Raw genomic sequence first — 20,805 nt, forward strand, 5'->3', positions numbered from 1 at the left:
GCCAAATTTAATAACCACAGCTAAGCAACTTAAAACAAGCGTACAGCTGAAAGGCCACTAACGAAAACACCAAGAGGAAGCTCAAAACAACAGAACTTAAGGAAGGCATACACATACATATTTTTAGGATCGGGCTAAGTCTCTGCTAAATCGTGTGTCGTGCATCGTGTAGTATACATGGGGTCACGAGAAGCGATTAACAGCGATTAACAGCTATCACAACCTGCTCCCGATCAGCAATCGTATGGTCGTAAGAAAATCAAACATGTCTGAAATTCAGTCACGAGTATTTCTCTAATTGCGGGTTCTTCTTCTTCTTCTTCTGTTTTAATGGCGACACTTCAGAGTTCTTCTTCTTCTTCCAATTTGTACGTTGCATTTTCGGAAACAAGACACCGACGTGTCGGTCCGTATAGTGTGAGAACATGATTAGTGAGCTACGCACATTCAGGCTCTGCACTTGAGTCACACAGTCTGAGCTGGAGCTGAGTATAACGATTGACAAAAATCGCACAGTGTATCCCAGCCTTTGGTCGCTGCAGCCGCCACTGCCACTGCACTGGAAACCTGTAAAGTTCATCCAGAGGGAACTTCACGCCAAGAGCCCAGAGCTCCTGCTCAAGACAGAGGTGTGGAGAGAGAGAGAGAGAGAGAGAGAGAGATAGCCTCCCACTCATCACCTGCCACTCTGCAGAGGAGGAACCTGCAGACAGAACACATGCACACACACACACACACACACACACACGGCACATAACAATTACCATCAGTTATTTCTATTGATTCACTAAAGCATCGATGTCATCTCACAGTGAGAACGTAAACGGGGATGACAGAGCAAACGGCTCATTGCCTGTGATACTTAATTATTAAAGAAAATCATGTCTTTGTCAATAAGGGTTTGTTACTGATTAACTACGAGAGCGTAAGGCTGGTGTTTATAAAATGTCGCAATTATAAAAACAACAGAATTATAGGCTGTGTTGCACTGCTGCATAGATGACAAATATACCCTGGGATTAGGAGATGAAAGGACTTTTTAGTGTTGGGATGATTAGTATTACACTTTATTGTGTTTTTTGTTTTTCATTTTAATTAAGCTTAGTGTTGCCTTCTTCACTAATATAAACATGATTGCACCCAATTTCTTCTATTTGTTCTATAGATTCACTGAAGAAGCACGACTCCACTTCACCTGACTTCATATAGATTGGCCTATATACAGAAAGCTGAAGGCAGGTGTGTAGGGGGTCTATTCCATTTTTTAAAAATTAATAAGCAAACATGAGTATGAAAAGTCTTCAATCATTTCAGCTGTTGGACTGAAAGCCTGGCTTATCAGATTCTGATTAGATTATTTCCAGGCAACCATATTTTACAGAGAAAATGGATTTGATATTAAATTTCAGCATGCACATGTGGTTTTTAACATATAGTGCCAATGCATACATTACAACTCCTCAAGTTAATCAGTGTGAGGTGGAAGTCAGAACACTGGACCAAATAGCAGACTCGGACAGACAAATATAGTTTAAACCAGTGGTGCCCAACGCATCGATTGCGATCTACCGGTCGATTGCACAGGCATTTTGTATCAATGGCGCTTGTGGGCCACAAGACTTCATAAATTAATGAGAATAGCACAATCACGTAAGACAAAAAGCCTTTCACCTCAATTTGAGGGGGTGCTAGCACACATTTGTTCATTTATAACCTCTAATAATAAGTAGAAGAAGATGATCATCGTCACACCGGCCCGAACGGGTACAGCAGCACCATCAGACAATCTAGGTGTGTGGAAGACATGGAAGTGCTACTGAAGAACAAAGTGAGCTACAAATACTGAATTGCTCTGTGTGCTACTGACTTGCTCCACTAATGTGGTTTTTGTTGTGTTTTCAATCCCCCGCACACTGACTGTCCCTATAATCCTATAAATAAGCCATGTAGTCTGTCACCATCATGGGTCTGTCAATTACTTTGTTTCGTCCTTACTGGATTGTTTGATTCCTAAGTGTTTTCCTTTAATTATTTTGGCTTTTCGTCAGTTTTCCTGATTTTATTTCTCCGTTGTATGAAAATCAGCCCCTCAGAGAACTCACAAGGCTTTTATGTGGTCTGATTCAGTTTAATGACTTGGTACTTTAAAGGTGCCGTCCGCAACTCTCAGATCCCTCTGTCCCCCTCCCTCCCCGCTGCTCTCTTGCCCAGCCTCCAAACTTTCCAAAGTCCCTCCCTCAGAGGAGCTAACAGCTAACGTTCGCCCAACAGCAACATCACAGTATTATAACATTCTCTGTTAAAAGCATATTACTGCAGCGCTTCTCTCTCTCAATGTGCACAAACCTCAGTAGCAGCAACAACTCAGTGTCACTTACAGCAGCCCACACGGAGGCTGCTGCGTGCACATGAACAACACATGATTTCCAGAGTTCTAGTGTAACAATTACAAATCAAACATAATGTCAAGCAGCAGTAATTACCTTTCAAGCAGAAAAGTCACCAATTAAATCTTCTACTCCTCCAGACCATACACTGTAGAGTTCTGGGAAAGGGGCGGGGCCTGTGAGCAGCAGTTGTCAGACAGCCCATCAAACACAATCCTGGCTCTGATTGGTTCTTTTTGCTCGGTTGCGGTGCATTCCAACAATCTGCCAAAGGCTGCAGGAGCAGCAGGAGGAACTCAGTGAGTCTGTTTTTTTCACACAAACTACTAGTTTGATGTAAAGCTGTCCTTACATAGTGACAGCTTTAGTAAATATAATCATTTAGAACTCTTAAATCATGGTGTCAAACACATTTTAGTTCAAATACGCATCAGTTTGATCTCAAGTGGGCTGCAAACTTTAGGCGGGAAAACGAGCAATTTTTAACATTATTCTGCTCTATAAATATTTGTAAAGTAATGGAAGTTACAGACAATATCCAATCTTTAAATATCCTTGCATTTGTGACCATATTTGTTGAACAATTCTAATAAAATTGCAGGATTTTGGAAAGGATAAAGATTAAAAATGATTGCCATCATGTGATAAAAGCGTGGGAAAACAGTGAGCCCTGGAAAATATTGTGGACCGTCACAGAATGTATGTATTTGAAAGGGCTGCGGTATCTATAACTGAATTACTTGACATTTCGACACAATGATTCATGTTTTTTGTAATTTGACTTTGTCCTGCTGACCGATTTTGATGCTCTAAAGCAGTGGTTCCCAAACTGGGGTACTTGTACTCCTATAGGGGTACATGATCACATTGCAGGACGTACTAAGATTTAACAATTAATTTAAAAAATATTAGGAAATATGACTAGTTCTTTTTAGGCTGTTTTTTTTTGGACAAATTCACCACAAACTAACAGTACTATTGCTCAATAAAATACTATATTTGCTTGTAATTTATTGAAAAATTAATGTTTTATTCTGTAGAGGCCATTTTATCATACTTCTAATAATACGAGACAATAATTTGCTACAATTTACAAAGGACAAAGTATTTACGGCACTTACTATTGAAGTTGCATGGGAATTAAAACATAAATGAATGCCACTTTGAATTACACTTGTTGTTCTTAATTTGTAGATTAGGCCTTAGGGAACCAATGTTCAAGACGATATGGAGAGGGTATCTATGATATGAGGAGGGGGTACACATGATTTTACAAAAATGCAAAGGGGGTACACGGGACAAAAAAGATTGGGGTCGGATTTGGCCCCTGGTCCTTCAGTTTGACACGTATCTGAGATATGATTATAAGATACTAATTCATAATTATGACTTCGTATATCATAAGTTTGAAACAGTGACAATATTATTTTACTTTTCCTAGTTATTCTTTTCTCTTTTTTTTTTTACTGCCGGGGATGGGCTTCCATTACAAACACATCATGATAAAATTGTGAAAAGGAAAAATGAAAAGCATCCAGACGCTTTTCTGGAGGCATCACAGTCACACAAAATTTTGCATTTCATATGGACCTCGACAAAGCTCAACAACCTCAGACAAATGGTGTTTTCTCTTTTCGACAGTTTAAACCAAAACCTTTTCTGTTTATTTACGGCTCAGGTTATTTTACCTGTCAGAGCGGGAAACAGCAGCATTTCTTAAGCCATTTTCGTTGTGTGATAAAAATGTATGGGGCGATCAAGTCTGGTGGTTATTTATACCAAACTGTGAAAGAAGTGCACAAAACTTACATCCAGAGAAATGCATGGATTTCATATAACTATTACTAGACTGCACCTGGACCAATGACTACACACAAAAATTTTTTTAGAATATATAGGGTTTCACTATATATATATATATATATATATGTAGAACATAATTTACAACTAAAGGAAAAGTGTTATAAAAGGGGAAAAGGTTTTGTACAGGGTTTTACATATATACATACACACACATGTCCAGTTATACATACATGTACACAAACACCTACGGGACATAATATGTATATTCACTACTTTTTCCAGTTCTTCACTGAAAATAATTCAGTTTATTGTGTCATTGCACTCTGAAATGAAAGTATAGAACAAATAAGCAGTCTGTGTAGAGATGGAGTAGTTTAGTGGCATGTTGTGGTGTTTTGGCACGTGTGGAGAAAATGGGAGTTGAGTTTACAGGTTTAACAAGAAGGCACAGCGTAAAGGTCGCCGATGCCTCTCGTTATTCTCGTTATGAATGAATGTGGAACGGTGGTGCTGTTTTTAGACAGCGTTGAAAAGGCGAACGCGTGGTAGAAAACGTAGTGCTCATGAATGACACATTTGTCATTGTCTCTGCCTTCGAGGAAGGTTATTGTGGAAAATCGTCACTCCCATTAAGAAGCTGCCGTCGGGCTGTAAAGCCACACAGACGTCAGGTTAATATGATCTTAAATAAAAGAAACGGGGAACTTATTCATGCTTTCAGCCTGAGAGTGGATGACTTTGATAATGTGATTTATACAACGTCTGAAAATATAAAATGTCTGCACTGCACAGGGAGGGGCATCTGATCAGAGCATGTCCATACAAAGGACATGGGGGACACAGACAAGTGAGCAGACGCAAGGTGGTGGGAATAAGGAGCCGCCTGGTGAAGAGACACATAGTGGTGGAGGTAGGGAGAAGATGGGTGAGGTGAACTGTTAGAAAAGTAGGAGGAGATACAGGAAAACTGACAAGTGAAACAGTGAGGAAAGTAGAGGAGTGCAAAGATTGCCAACAGACAAAGAAAGAAACATTAATGGTGGATAAAAACAATTTAATTATATTCATGTTAGATGTAATAAATTGTTCAGCTCAAACTGAAAAGATCAAAATCATTATAAAGTCAGCAGAAAAAATCCTGGGAATTAACAGTTTAGGGTGGCAAGAAGTAGGGGAATTATTACATGGAGGAGTGATGAGTGTTCAGTCTCAGTCTGTGACTGAGGAGCACTCATTGTGAGCGTAACTAAACATAAGGCACAGAACTGCAGTAGCAAAGGATAAACTGAAGACAGATAAGGACTACATGTGGGGAAACACAAGACCTATGGAGGGCAGCAATATGCCTCTGATGCGTCTAGTCTGCCGAAAATTCTAAAAGAAGAAGAGGAACCCTCAGGCTTGGACATGTGGTGGAGGTGTGTGGCCCTCACCTGGACAATGCAGCTGGTCTGGCCTCATGTTTGGGGACCAGGTCAGTTAGAGTGATGGACCTCCTGCTTCGGGGCTGGAAAAAGCAGATGTTTCTGCTTGTTGCTTTTTGTGATGGACTAATTTAGCTTTTTCCTATTGTGACACTTGTTCCTGTTTTCAATGACAATGTTGGTTTCTGCTAAAAATGTAAGACCATGTATTACCTGTCAGTCAAGGTTTTACATCAGAACAAACAGAGATTGAATGGAAACTCTGTGGAGAGCTCACCTGGCTCTGTCAGAAACACAGAAAGCTGTGGAAAGCTCTCTATAATTATAGCCTCGCTAACAAAGCGTGGTGGTGACTTACAGTGGAGGGTTCTTCATGGTTCCATTGCTGTCATTAGTTTGGTTTCTGATGTGACAGATACCTGTGTGTTCTGTCCGCAGAGGGAAACTGCGTTTCATTGTCTCATGCTCGTTTCAAACGTTAATTGTTTTGTGAGGTTTTTTCCCAGCAGATGGTCATTTTGGGTTATAAATACACCAGACATCAAAAGTTCAAATGTCAACTTTTGAATTTCCTGTTAAGTCAGGCAAAGATGTCTGTGTACCTAAGCAGGAGGAAAAAGGTGGAAGGATCTTTTGTTTCAGATGTGAAGAAATTAGATTTGAGATACTTCAGTTTGACAAAACATTTGAAAATGTTTGAAGACACTTACTTGGTGCATCGAACGTGTTTTATGTTCTATTGAGAATGATTTTGTTTTTATTTGATTTCATTTTCATTATTATTGGCTGTTGGTTATTTATGTTTATTGTTAGAGAATGTTTTGAGCTAATTAAAGGAAGTCTGGAAATCTCTCTCTCTCTCTCTCTCTCTCTCTCTCTCTCTCTCTCTCTCTCTCTCTCTCTCTCTCTCTCTCTCTCTCTCTCTCTCCCTGCGTCAGGCTCTCTGGTTCCAGCTATATGTATTATATATACCTACACACACACACACACACACACACTGGATATCTCCAGCTTCCAGCCTCCATCCACTCGTTAGCGCCACAGGAAACTTTTGGACCGTTTTTACGCGCAGCTTTTCAAGCGTGAAGATCCACGCTGTGTGCTTTTCATCCACACTACGTCACACTAAGGCACCATGCATGTTTACATGGCTGTGGTGTTTGCGTTTGCAGTGTCAGGTAAGGGTTTTAACAATGTGCGGAGGCGCATTTTCTTTGTCTTTTTTTTGGGGGGGGGGATAGTTTGGATTGCTTTTTATTTGAAGCGATGACACTGGTTGTATTTCTGCTGCTTTTTGGTGCATGAGAGCAGTTTACATTCAACCCAAATACAATTCACACGCTCATTTATCAAAGTGTGTCAGCAGACTTTCAAAATGAATGTATAAATAGTGTCGTGTTTTCTTCTATCAATGCTCTTGTTGTTTTTTATGCTGTAAAGTGTCTTTGAGTGTCTCGAAAAGCGCTTTTAAATGAAATGTATTATTATTTTTAATATTTCGCAAATTAATATTAGTTTGCCAAAAAAAAAAAAAAAAATCATTGAAAGGATGCCAGTTTCACACAAAGTTAACACATTAAGACAAAACAGTATTCAAGGTTATTCTAAATTACAAGTTTGTCCTGATCTGATGTCAGCAAAAATAATAAATAATTACAATTATGCAATAATTTTTTTTTTTTTTTTTTTTTTAAATCATGTATTTAATTGTAATAATAAAACATGCATTGCTGTCGTGAAAAGATTGCACAACATGTAGTGTTGACCTTCGACAGCATGGGCAGACAAGGTGAAAAAAGAAAAACAAATAAATAAAAATAGGACAAAAGTATAATATACATTGTTTTATTGGTTTCATTAATTTTTATTCAAATTGCATGTAATTTATGTATCACTTGTTTTCTAACATTCCACACAACAAAATAATAAATAAGTAATAAAAGTATGTATGGTTCGGTGCTGATATTGCATCGGATCAATATCGGTATCAGTACTCAAGAATCAGATCGGATGTTGTATTGGGACATCCCTACTTTTGATTGTGCATTTGGTTTAAAATTACAACAAACACTATAAATTGTACATATTTTGTGATTGCATCTTTCATTAGTCACTTAATGCACTTTCAGCCTCTTGTTTGGCTTTCTGTCAAACACAATCACACATTTTCTGTAAAGCCTTGGGGGGTAAATGTCTACTTCAGTCTGAATGTGGCTGCTTTGATTATTATTGGATAGAAAACCGCTGTAAATTACTGCCACATTAGATAATAAGCAATTTATTTGGACTTGACACATACTTTAAATCTGATTTGTTTAGACAATAATGCCGTGAAAATATATTTGCTTTAGCTTTTCAATGTTTTTATTTAAACCTAGACAATCTTTAACCCACTGTAAATACTTTAAGACATCCGCTTTGATCAAACTGTGTTTTAGTCATGCATTCGTACATGCATTTTAGAGGAAAACGTGGGAAACCAAGACTTGAGGATGCAGAAACTACTGTAGTATGAATGAATGATGTCACATATCTCCCACGGGCAATAATAAAGGGACGGTGAATGGTAAATGAAGACTGGGATTTACTTTAAGTGGTCTGAGAATCAATTAAGCAGATTCACTCATCCATTAGGCATCGCTGAATCCCTGTCAAGCACTTAACCCTGCTCTGTACTCTGTTCCTTTCTCTGTTATTTATTATTTTTTACCTTATGGCTGTATTACTTAGAAGTCAGATTGTGTTCAATTTTACTATCTTCACTTTTACAAAGCCACATTCAAGCCCTCTTACTGTGATTGTCCTTAATTTCCTCGACAGCTGGAAATTCAAACACTTAAACCTTAAATGTCTTATTTATTCAAGTTCAATGTGTTTTTCACAACCCAGATGTATTGTTTGAGTGTTTTTAGCTCAAGTGTGCTAATTCGCGACACTTGTCCATTGGAGGCTTTTTAAAAAACAAAAGTAGAAAGAATGTAAAAGTCAAGCAATCCAGTCTACAATAACATTATGATATTCAAAAAAGAAGCCGTTTTCCAATTGGACACATATATTAGTTTGAAAGCAAAGCCGACACAGTGGCCACGGTTACATGATGTTTTTTTTTTATTTCAGAATAATATTTTTGCAAGTAAATTATTCTGAATTAAAGTGTTAAACTGCTTCTTGTTTACATGGAAATAGTGATTTCAAATTGAGGTTTACATGGAAAACACGCTTATTCGCAGTTATTTAATTCTGCCATTATTATTCCATTTGGAATTAAAATCAGAATAAACCAGCCACATACTTTGGATTTAAGTTTAATTCGGAATGGCCATTTTCATTTGGAATTAGGTGTTTACATATTGCTTTTTATTCTGAATTAAAGGGGAAATAAAGCTCTTTTGTAAACGTGGCCACTGAGTAAGTAACAAGTTAAAACTATTTATGTCAACATTGATGTGTTTTTGAGTCCTTCGTTAAAAAGCATAGTTGTTGGTCTCTAATGTTAAATATTATTGTGCAGAGTTACAAAGTGTTTTTCTTTTTATAGAAAAAGCAGATAACAAGAAAGAAATCCTGTATCTTAGACAATCACCACTGGTGGAAGCTCTTGTGGACGCTCTGACACCTGTTGGCTATTCATTGCCATGAATTTGACAATACTATACAATTTGTCACGATTCAATATATCCCGATACTAAACAGTACAATATATCGCAATATCAATAATTACAAATTTCACCTTTACAAACACAAAATGGTGTGAAATACAATTATTTCTTTTCTTTTTTTTTTTTTTTTTTTTTAACTTGCAAAAACAATTTTAATGGTAACTAAATGTAATTTAAGTACCAATATAAAAAAAAAAAACAAGTGGCATGTTTCAAACTGTGAATTTTCATTTTTTTTTTTTTCATTTTTTTTGCTTCTGCAACAGATTATAATTCTGTTCAAATCTCTATAAGCACATACAGCTACCAGTATAAAAGTAACCAGTATATTTTATGAAAAACAGGGGTGAGGTAGTTTAAATTTTGAACAGCGGGAAGGTAAAGTACATAAAATACGTTTTAAAAATCTGCGTACCTTGGTAAGTGTGCGCATGGTTTCACCTTCATATTTGTAATAAGCTGTAAATATGTTTCATTCAGCTCTTTAGACCATTTATTTCGTACATTCTGGACATTTTGACCAATGTTGCATTTTGGCTTTGTCTTCATTTTTTTGTCAGTTTTAATTCACATTATTAAATTCTTCCCATTAGTTTTTTTTTTTTTTTTTCTACATTAGAGGGAGTTGTTTGCTCACTCAGTGTAAACAAAACGCCATCATTAAAGGTTCATTTTTAAAACAAAGTTAAGATAATAATGCAGTAAACAAGATCCAGAAGCGTGGTGCATGAGGCTGTTTTTCATTAAAAAAAAACCTTTGTTTGCTTTAAGCCATGTTGGATCAATGATTGTTAATTACAGGAGCTTTACAATGTGCAGGTTTTTGAATGGTGTCTCCCGGGATGCTTGATAATTGACTTCAGGCTATGCAATGGGCTCCTAATTGCATGGACGAAGGACGAAGCTCTATTGTTTTGGGATTTAAAGCAGGATATTATAGTACCGTATATGATGAGCTGTTGTACTTGTTCGAATGCATACAGCAATTTTTTTATTTTTTTTTTTAAATAAATAAAAATCCATGGAAAATACAAGCAGACCGACTCTTAAACCTAATCATTTTGTAAATTTTTTTAAATAACATTTCAAAAAAGTTATATTTTGTATTTTTTTTTTATTATATGAAATAAGAGAGACTATTGTGAGCTTTTTAACATTTTGTCAATGTTGTCTTTTCACAATAAAATTACCCAAAAACAAACATGGGCAAAGGGGACCTTATTCTCCCCTTTTTAATGTCATTGGGTTGTCGACAGGGATTAGATAATTTAATTTAGCTTTCCACAGGACATGTCCAGGTTTGTCGTGAACAGCATTTATTTTAGATTGAATTGCATATCTTTGCTCTTGAGATCAAGACCCACCATTGGAAGGCTTTGAATGTGGAACACATTCTGGTTTATTGGCTTTTGACCCCCGGCCATGTGTTATAAATAAACCATAACAGTCAACACTGATTCACATGTTCATTTTTCTAAAGGATAGATTTTTTATTTTTTTTTTATATTCAGACCTTTCAAAAAAATGAAATATCAGATTGACCTGACCTTGACTTCTTTCACTTTAAAATGTGTTTTCTCCCCCTGAGTGGATGATGAATCCTTGGAAAAAGAATGATAGAAATGTAACATTTGTATTCATTTATTTTTATATGTCCACCAGTACAGAGGATGCCAGAGTCCATAACATTGACATTTTGGGTGAGAATGAGGAAATTCTAAACAGTACAGGACTTGGCCATTCTGTCATAGAATAATACATCACATTCTCAGCCTAGTTGTATGACGCATTCTTTTTGTGGTGAGCGCTATGAGATGACTTATTATAATTGGTGCTATGTTATTTGGTAAATAGGGCTGAGCAATATATCGTGATTCAAGATAGTATATTGAGTTTTCTATTTTGGCGATTTAGAAAATGACAATATCACCTATATCGAGATGTATCCTCCATTTATTAACTGCACCTGTTTAAACTCATTACTTGTATAAAAGACCTCTGTCCACTCTAACATCCATCCATTTTCAGACCCCCTTTGTTGGATTTCAGGGTGGGGGGATCTGCCTTTCTCTGACTCACACACACTAGGTGGGGATACACCCTGGGCAGAGCACCAGTCCATCGCAGGGCAACACAGACAATCACTCACATTCACATTCACTCATTTAGAGACTCCAATCAACTTAACAGTCATGTTTTTGGATTGTGGGAGGAAGCCGGAGTAGCCAGAGGAAACCCACGCATCACGGGGAGAACATGCAAGCTCCACACAGAAACTACCCAACTGTCCACCCCAGGGCTTGAACCCAGGACCTTCCTTCTGTGAGGCAGACGTGCTAACCAGGGTTGGGGTCAATTACATTTTTCAGTTAAAATTACGTTTTCAATTACCCATGTTCAATTAAAATTCAGTTTGATTATTAGCGGGGGGCCTTGGGGTTGGGGTTGGTGGCGGGGTGCACTGGGTCCTTGGTTCCTTGTGGCTTTCTCGGATGTGTATATGGGGGGTGGTGGCTGCCACTTGGCTTGGGATCTTGGGGACGTCTGGGGGGTTGCTCAGCCGGGGGTGAGGGGGTCTTTTTGCTGGCCTGGCTGCATCTCTGGGTCCGGGGCAGCGCTTGGGTTTACAGTAGCGGTTCTTGCACATACACTGGTCTACGATGAACTGGCATGTCTTAGGCTGTGGGATAAAACTCGTAGTGCAGTAAAAAACACGCACTTCCCTTTTAATTGAGGCAGTGTGCTGGATCAAAAAGGTCCAAAATTGCTATGAAGAAACGAAGGTCCGCACCACTGTATAGTTTGCACCAAAAATTTTGGTGTTCATTAAAAACTGAATTTGGGAGCAAATTATGCAGTGGTGCGGACCTTCGTTTCTTCATAAAACTCGTAGTGGGCTTAACCTTAGACACGTTGATCCCAAATATCTGTTTAGGTATGACCACGCACTCCTTCCCTCTGTCCACAGCCACCACCATTATACCAAAGCTTCACACTGGTCACCAGACTGGCTTGATTACACAACACAATAAGCACAATATGCACAACTACAACTTCAGATCTCACTCTCACTTTAAAATAATCAACTCTTCCCTACCTTTTCCATTTACCACCTTGAGTCTCTCCTCCCTGACAGGACAATCTGCAAGCAGCTTAGTGAGAAGACAACAATTGTTGCAGCAATTATTAGAAAGTGAAAAAATCTCAAGACGACTGTCTTATTTATATAATCTATAATTATAAAGTTAAGATCATTGTTAAAAGCTCACTGATACAGGTGAGCGCTGGCGACCTTCTACATTTATCACACAACTCTTCCTACTATGCTCTTTCCTGCTCATTTAGCCACATGTGCTATAAAAGATGAAAGTTATTAGTTATGACATATAACAAGCTGCTCCCTGAAATCTTGCTTTATTCATTTTTCCTCTCTTCATATTAATGTTTAAAGGGTTTTAAAGCCCTTTCTATCCAGATCAGTAAACTAATGAATACATATATGGTGTTTTATAATTAGAGTCCTCTGCAATTGTGAATTTTGAATTATGTTTGTCATTTTAATGAAGCGAAGAAGAATCATCTTTGTTCTACTGCTACTGTATGTAATCTGCTCCGAGCTTGCCATTCACTTTCCTTCCTCCTGGAAGTTTATCTAGCGATTCTTCTAGCTGGCACTCTCAATGAAAGATACATTTCTAATTACAGAGTGAGATAGGAAAGGGAATACATTTATCCTCCATCATGCATGGTTGAGCTTCTATAGTCAGGATTCCACACACTTATCTGTCTGCACTGTTGGTTCTTTGCCTTTGCATTTATTTGACTCTGAGGTACAGATTGTTAGTTGTTGAAATGCATGTTTTTAAAACTGATCCTGTGTTTCTTAAAGGTCCTTGATGTATCGTTTTTTAGTTTTTGTTTTCTGCTTTATTCACAGCATTTAATATCACAGAGGAGAAATCCATATGCCCTCTTGGTTATTTCCCCTGCGGCAATCTGACAGTTTGCCTCCCTCAGCTCCTGCACTGCAACGGCATCGATGACTGTGGAAATCAAGCTGATGAAGAAAATTGTGGTGAGTCATTTTGAGCCATTGGTAAACCATGCTAAGAAGACCCATCACTCCATCTGTTGTGTGTGGTATGATTGTTGGCAGTGACGTGCAGTCAGGGTAGGCAGGGTAGGCAGTGCGTACCCAAGTGTGAATTGATATTTTGATTTTGATGTTTAATCATAATATAATTATAATTTGCTTTTCAATTTCCGATAGCCTACAATACCTTTAAGTTTGAAAGTGTCATCATGTTGTGCTTTTCAAAGCCCAAATGACTAAACAGCGCTATTTCCTGGTACGGCAGAGACGCTGCACAAGTCTCACTCCGCTGTAAGGCAGGAGGAGGCCACACCCTCTCCTGAAGGCACATAGCTGCTCTGCCTCTGGCCCCATAGCCTGTGTTTATATGTGTTTATGCATGCATAGTTAGTTCCCCTATATGAAAACAATTTAAGTAAAAAGGAATATCGCTACGCTGCCTTTGGACACAACCGTGCAATGCTAAATACTATATGTACGTTAACAGTACATTAGTGAATTGATACAGCATGGCCGCTGTTACATTTTCTAGCTAAAAGCAGGATAACACTACAGGCACTACAGGCTAGAGACGATAAAGACACTTTCTTTTGAGGAAAAACGACAGCTTTTAAAAGATGGGTCTCCAACACCAATTGTTGGTATTTTCCACAGTTAATGGTACAAAAGGAAGGATTGGCTTTGCGGATGCGCCTCACTGAGGCTGTTCTGAGTTGTTGTTGTTGTAATTTTTTTTCGTGTTTCTAACACAAAACGGATGTGCTGCCGTGTCATGGTTGGGAGAGTATGCAGGCTGCTATTGAATAATTGCTTAAGTTTCTTTAATGGTGTTTTAAGATCTTGATTATGTTAGATTAACACTTACCACCCGAAACATATCAAATTGTCATTGGTGTCGACATTGGTGGTCTGGATTTGCAAGCCCCACCTACCCTACCCTAGTGCTCACGGCACGTCACTGGTTGTTGGCTACCACCGTGTTATCACTGAAACAGCTGGTCCAACACACGCTGGGAAAAGTAGACTAGGTTTTTACTTCAGCCTAGTGAGGAAGTCTGATTGTTATTTGGGAAAGCATGGCATTTTGTTGAAAACAGTCTACCAAAGTGCTCCAATTAGCGTATATTTATATGCACTAAACCAGTGTTTCTCAAATAGGGGTACACAATGGCACTACAAGGGGGTATTTGAGAGAGAGAGAATGGAAAATTAACAAATGAAAGCGTTAAAAATGTTGTGTATTTTTTTTTATTTTTAGTTCAAATTAATAATCATAATAACAGTGATGGAAATGATTTTGATTAGAACATGAACTGACAATACAAGAGTCAGTCTTGGTTCCATACCAGGTGGGAGATGACTGGAAATGATCAAATCTATAGAAATAAATATATTAATGAGACACTAAATACTGTTTAATTCTACTTTTTTACAGAATGAAATTCTTTAAAATGTGTGCTATTTCTCATTCATTCCATCATTTTGCTCAACTGTTGTTTTTTCATAGTATTCTGAGCAAAATGTTTATAGTCGGACAAAAGGGGGTACTTGGATTCAGAAATAAAACAAATGGGGAACTTGAGCCAAAAAGACTTGATTGAGAATTGTGGCATACACTTAAATGAGATCTTGTCATGGATTTGTGTAGGTTAGGCAGTAAAAATGAGTAACTAATCAGTCCATGCTTTATTGACAAAAAAGTTTAGTTTCCCAAAAGAAACAAAACCTGACTTGATTTGAGACGGGGTAGATGTCGCAGACACAAGGAGGTCGAACAAAAACAATGATCCAGCAAACATTGGCTGTTTAGGAATGAGGCAACTGTGCGCAAAACAGGAGGGATTATACTCACTCTCAGCGCTAACACACACTGATGAGACTGGCTGTAGACACACAAGCAGGAATAGCTGAAAGCACAGATACACAAGAACGAACAAAACCCAATGAGAAACCCTAAAGCTATACAGATAAGCAGAAACTGACAGAACAAAAATATTAAAGAGTAACGAAACCCTGAGGTTTTGATGGCCGTCTCAAGAGTTGGACTAGAATTAGCAGAATAAAGTGCTCTTGGGGTTTAGTTACACTTTGACTAAAGGAGGAACCCACATAGTGTTTGAGAACGCATCACAGACTGTGGCAAATATAAGGTTTTGATAATAGGATTGCTCAACTCTTGCAGCTAAAACAGATGTCCTCTACCAATGTATCAACTTTGACTTGAAAAGGCCTTGCTCTCAGTGCCAGCTTCAATATGCCCCATTTATGTTCTATTGAGCACACAGATGGATGCACTTGGTTTGTTCATGTGTTAAAAAGACACTTAAAGTTCACCCATCTTTGCCCGTTGACAGAACTCTTGCTCTTTGTATAGAACGCGCAAGCAAGAAAAAGAGAGAGGATGTGTGAACTTGAGTCTCTGTGAGTGTTAGAAAGGGAGATAAGTACTGGAATAAAGCAGCTATGGAGAATGAATGAATTGATTACCTGATGTTAGCATGAATAATACAACCTATTACCAGAAATGGTTTCCCACCAGGTGTCTTTATACCCTTTACTGCTGTTAACAGTACTGGTTACCTTTTTTGATCATTTTGACAGTAGCAGCATCTACCTAAAATAATTTCCCCAGACAATGTTTGTATCCTTAAGAACAAGAACACGAATAGCAATAATGTCTGCACTGTAAAACGTTAGGAACTCAAATGAGCACTAACACACTTGGATGTGGTGTTCATTTTAATATTTTCAGCGCTCATGTTTGGAAGCCCAAAAGAGTCATAATTAAATAAATAAAAACAACATTGTGAAATAAATACCATTTTGATAAATAACAGACAAATATATAATATGGCCATTAAATCATTAAATAAGGTAATATTATTATGAAATATGTTTTATTATTATTAAATATATAGTCATTATTATTTCATTAAAATTATATATTTCATTATTTTGGATTTTGTATACTTTATTATCTCACAATGGAGAAATTCACTAACCGTTCCTTGGGGAACAGTTGGCAGCCATTTTTTGCGGCGCCTGGGGAGCTGTTTGGGGTTAAGGGATTTGCTCAACATCCCACAGTGATTGCCCAGGTGAGGCTTGAACCGGGAACCCTCTGTTTACAAGGCCAGCGTCCTTAACCACTTTTTACATTTTCAGCAGAATGACATCGGTCGGTCAATCAAAGCTAGTGGGTTGGACCTCTGCTTGATCCTTTAAGATCATTTTTTTTTTCCTTTAACCGACACAGTGGTAGAAACAAGGTGTAAGAATAACACATTAAAATGGGAAGAAATATAAATAAAAGTATTAATAATAATAAAAAATAAAGCAAGAAAAGTGTTGTGAGATGTGTCTAGCTTGAATGTATTCATTTTGAGCAGATGTGCTTGTGTTAAGTCCTGAGTCCAGTCCGACACGGCAATTTAACACCGGTAGAGAAGCTGCATTCAGCTCTGGAGAGTAAAGATCTGACCTGTCTCCCCCAAAAATAAGAAAAGTTTTAATAAGAGAATTACAACATCCACTCGGTCCATGAATGGATATTTATCTGCTTTTGGCTTGCAGTTTTTTGGTGTCAACGGTTGCCATAGCAACCACAGAAGAATCTACGTTGTAACGATAAAAAACTACACATCGTTTACATAAATCGTATGGATACTATGAAAGTTAAGGGTACATTTCTCACTAAAAATGTCATCAAAACGGTTCTAAAGCCACAATATATCTTGAAATAAGGCAATTTGCAACTAAAATATACGAGATGTCGGCCATGTTTTTCATTGACTGAGATGAACACGGACCCTTAGCATCTAAAATAAACACCAAAGGGGTACCCCGTGTGTCAAACACTGATGCTAAGGGGTCCTGACTGATGGTCAATATGTGACGAGTTGAGGATGAGACTGTGTTGCTAAAATGTGTGATGCACTCGTGGCGCTCAGGCTTCTCAGCGTTAATGATAAGTATCCACGCTTGAATCAATACTGCAAGTGCTGCTGCTCATGTCGGTGTAAACGATCAGCCAACCAATTAAAATTGTTAAAATAATCATTATGAAATATTTAATCATAATAAAATAATATTTATGAGATATTAAAGAATAATCTAACTTTTTTCATAATAATATTAGCTTATTTAACAATTGAATGGCCATGTTATATGATTGTCTGTTACTTATCAAAATTATATTTATTTCAACATGTTGTTTTTATTTATTTAATTATGACTCTTTTGGGCTTCCATACTCATGAGCGCTTCACATCCTTCTCTGATGTCACCTGGCTTGCTACTAACAGCTGGGCAGCCCTAATAGACAGCCATGTTCTGATGTCAAAACATGGCTCCAAGAAAACTTCCTGATCTTAAACAGTAACAAATCAGACATACTCCTCATTGGTCCAAACTCCCTCACCCAAACAACCTCTGACTTTCATCTCACCATTGATAACTCCACCCTGAGTCCCGCCTCTCAGTGACGTAACCTTGGTTTCATTTTTGATAATAACCTTTCCTTCGACCACCACATCAAACAAATCATGGAAACTGCCTTTTTTCACCTCAAAAACATCACTCGTCTCCATCCTTCACTTTGCTTCCCCGCCGCTGAAACTATAATTCACGCTTTTATCACATCCCGCCTTGACTACTGCAATAGCATCCTCTTTGGTACAACCTCCACACTCCTAAATAAACTCCGATACATCCAAACGCAGCTGCCCACCTTCTTACCCTCACTTACCCGGTGAGGCGAGCCCCCAGCATGGGGCGACCGTGGCTCAGGTGGTAGAGGGTCGTCTTCTGATCGAGAGGTTGGGGGTTCGATCCCAGTACCTGACTATGTGTCGAAGTGTCCTTGGGCAAGACACTGAACCCTAAGTTGCTCCCAGTGGTCGACTAGCGCCTTGCATGGCAGTCCTGTCCCATTGGTGTGTGAATGTGAGAGTGATTGGGTGAATGAGCTGATATGTAAAGCGCTTTGAGACTGCTTCAGTGTGGTGATAAAGCGCTATATAAATCAAGTCCATTTACTATTTACCATTTACCCACACCCGCTCCCGTGATTACATCCCCCCTGTCCTCCAAAACCTCCACTGGCTCCCCGTTCCTTCGCGCATCAAATTCAAACTCCTCCTTCTCACCTATAAAGCCCTTAATAATCAGGCCCCCTCCTACCTCACAGATCTGCTCCACCCGTACACTCCCTCCCGTAGCCTCCGCTCCTCAGATGCAAACCTGTGTTTGGTCCCCCCCAGGACCAAGCACATATATATATATATATATATATATATATATATATATATATATATATACTGTATATATGAAGTAACGAGCCTTTTTGGGAAATGTAAGGAGTAGAAAGGACCAATATTTTGGTTGAAAATGTCACGAAGTAAAAGTAAAAAGTCGACGGAAATAAATACTTCAGAAAGAACAAAGTAACCAAGTATTTGTACTTTGTTACTGGCCATCTCTGTACATGAAGCAGCAACACAAATAGCTTTTGCAAAACATTCTTTCATATTCAGGTCTTTATACTTCTCAAGTTAAAGTTCATTCTGATTAAGAGTCTGCTATATCCAAGCAGCAAGTCACTAGCTGTGTTGCAATTACCCTTGGAAATTTTTTACGTTCTTCAGTTTTTCGGACATTTCGATATTGAAAAGCATCACAAAAACATACTGTGATGCTTTATTTTTGACTCATTATTTTTCAGCAATAATGAGTCACAGGACGTGATAGGTGTAGACAGAAGAGGAGACCAAGACATTCCTTAGCTTTATGCTTACTGCCATATTGGTCAGAAAACAACAAAGGAGTGTGTAGTGTTATAAGGAGGTTTTGAGCGTCCATCTCTCTGCAACGAAATCTGCAAAAATATTTTGTCGAGTAAAGATTGCACAACTCAACATAAGACAACAAATGCCAGAGGTGAAAGTAACTGATTAAAGTACTCACGTACTTGAGTACGATATATCAGTACGCATTACACCTCTGACAAATGCATACATGGAAAACAAAATAAAATAAATTACAAAAAAAAGAAATGTCCAATTTCAATCCATATTACATTTCATGGCAAATATCATCCGATAAATGCTGTGGGCTCATATTACTGCCCATCTCTAGTCCAAACCCATGGCTCAATTGTGAAAATGTCATATTATGTAATAGATGTAGCCCAAACATAACTACATATTTTGGGTTTGAACAAACACAGTGATTTCTGAGAGAAATTCCTTTCATTTTTTTTCTTGCCTCTGCTTAGGTGCCTTGACCTTTTTACAAGCCTTTGAAATATGTTCTGTCAAAAACCTTTACATGCTGGTGTGCGTGTGTGTGTGTGCGTGTGTGTGTGCGTGTGTATTCATCATGGATTATGTCTGATGTCTTTCTTATTGTTCCTACATGAAATTTCTCATTATTCACCTCCACCCACAACTGGTAATCCATTGGGTTATTGCCATTTTTGAATTTGCATTGAATATTAATTAGCAATATAAACCGTTAATTCCTGTTTATTTTTTGTTTGTTTGTTTGTTTTTAAATCAGTCTTATTAAAAAGCATCTAAAAAAAAAAAAAACTGAAAATAAGACTATAACAATCAGAACAATACAGTCATTATTGACACAAAAATCTTATGACGCTGAAACAGAAATAAGCAACTATTCTTTTGTAACATTTATGATTGTCAGGGTCAAAAGCATGAGCTCATCAGGAAATAAAGACATTTACACATTAATAGAGTATCTAACAGCAGTCTTTTATTTAACATTTAGAAATCAGTTATTGTAGTTAATTAAAGATGACATTTACTGTTGATTCAAAGCAGTACATGATCACTGATTGATTTATCATTTCTAATTTAGTCATCTAAGGTTTATGCTTATTTGATTTATTTGGTATTTGTATATGAGTTGTTTAATGTGTATTAAGTTTAGTATTTAAAAAAAGAGAAGACAGACTTTTTATAAGTAAATTAATCAATCTGTGTTTGTGTTGTTTGATTTAGATTAAGTTAAAATCAGATGTTATGAAACTTTTTATGTTGTATTTTATTCAAAGGATGTATTGAATATAAGGACATTTAGTATAGGATACATAAAATGATAGTATTTTTGAAAAGAAACCATGAATAATAATTCACATCAACACTAGCCAATTCGATTTAAAATATCCCTGTATGTTGTTATCTAAACAGTACGGAAGGAAATGTATTACTATTATATGTTGTACATAACCCATTATTTGATGCTCAGATATAAAAGCACACATGTCAACAGAAATAATAATTTCCTATTTTATGTGCTGATCCTGTAAGAAACACTAGTTGGTCCACTGCGCTCGGCTTTAGGTTGTGTGCACTGGGATCAATAGTTTTCAGAATAAAGGCTTTTGTACCTAATATAAAGATGATAGAATAAAGCAGCAT

The 20,805-nt window shown here is 37.6% G+C and overlaps 2 protein-coding genes across 2 annotated transcripts in view; one reads left to right on the top strand and one right to left on the bottom strand.

Moving 5' to 3' along the window:
- anxa5a (annexin A5a) overlaps positions 1-20,805 on the bottom strand; it is a 1,189,405-nt gene that overhangs the window by 50,796 nt on the left and 1,117,804 nt on the right. The gene's annotated exons all lie outside the window — the stretch shown is intronic.
- The window catches only part of rxfp1 (relaxin family peptide receptor 1), a 70,638-nt gene continuing 56,582 nt past the window's right edge, over positions 6,750-20,805 (top strand). The window contains exons 1-2 of the mRNA XM_028459140.1: positions 6,750-6,792; positions 13,211-13,348. Coding sequence (XP_028314941.1) covers positions 6,750-6,792; positions 13,211-13,348 — 181 coding nt within the window. The remainder of the gene's footprint in view (positions 6,793-13,210; positions 13,349-20,805) is intronic.

This window comes from Gouania willdenowi, chromosome 10 (genome assembly GCF_900634775.1).
Source record: "Gouania willdenowi chromosome 10, fGouWil2.1, whole genome shotgun sequence".
Lineage (NCBI taxonomy): Eukaryota > Metazoa > Chordata > Actinopteri > Blenniiformes > Gobiesocidae > Gouania > Gouania willdenowi.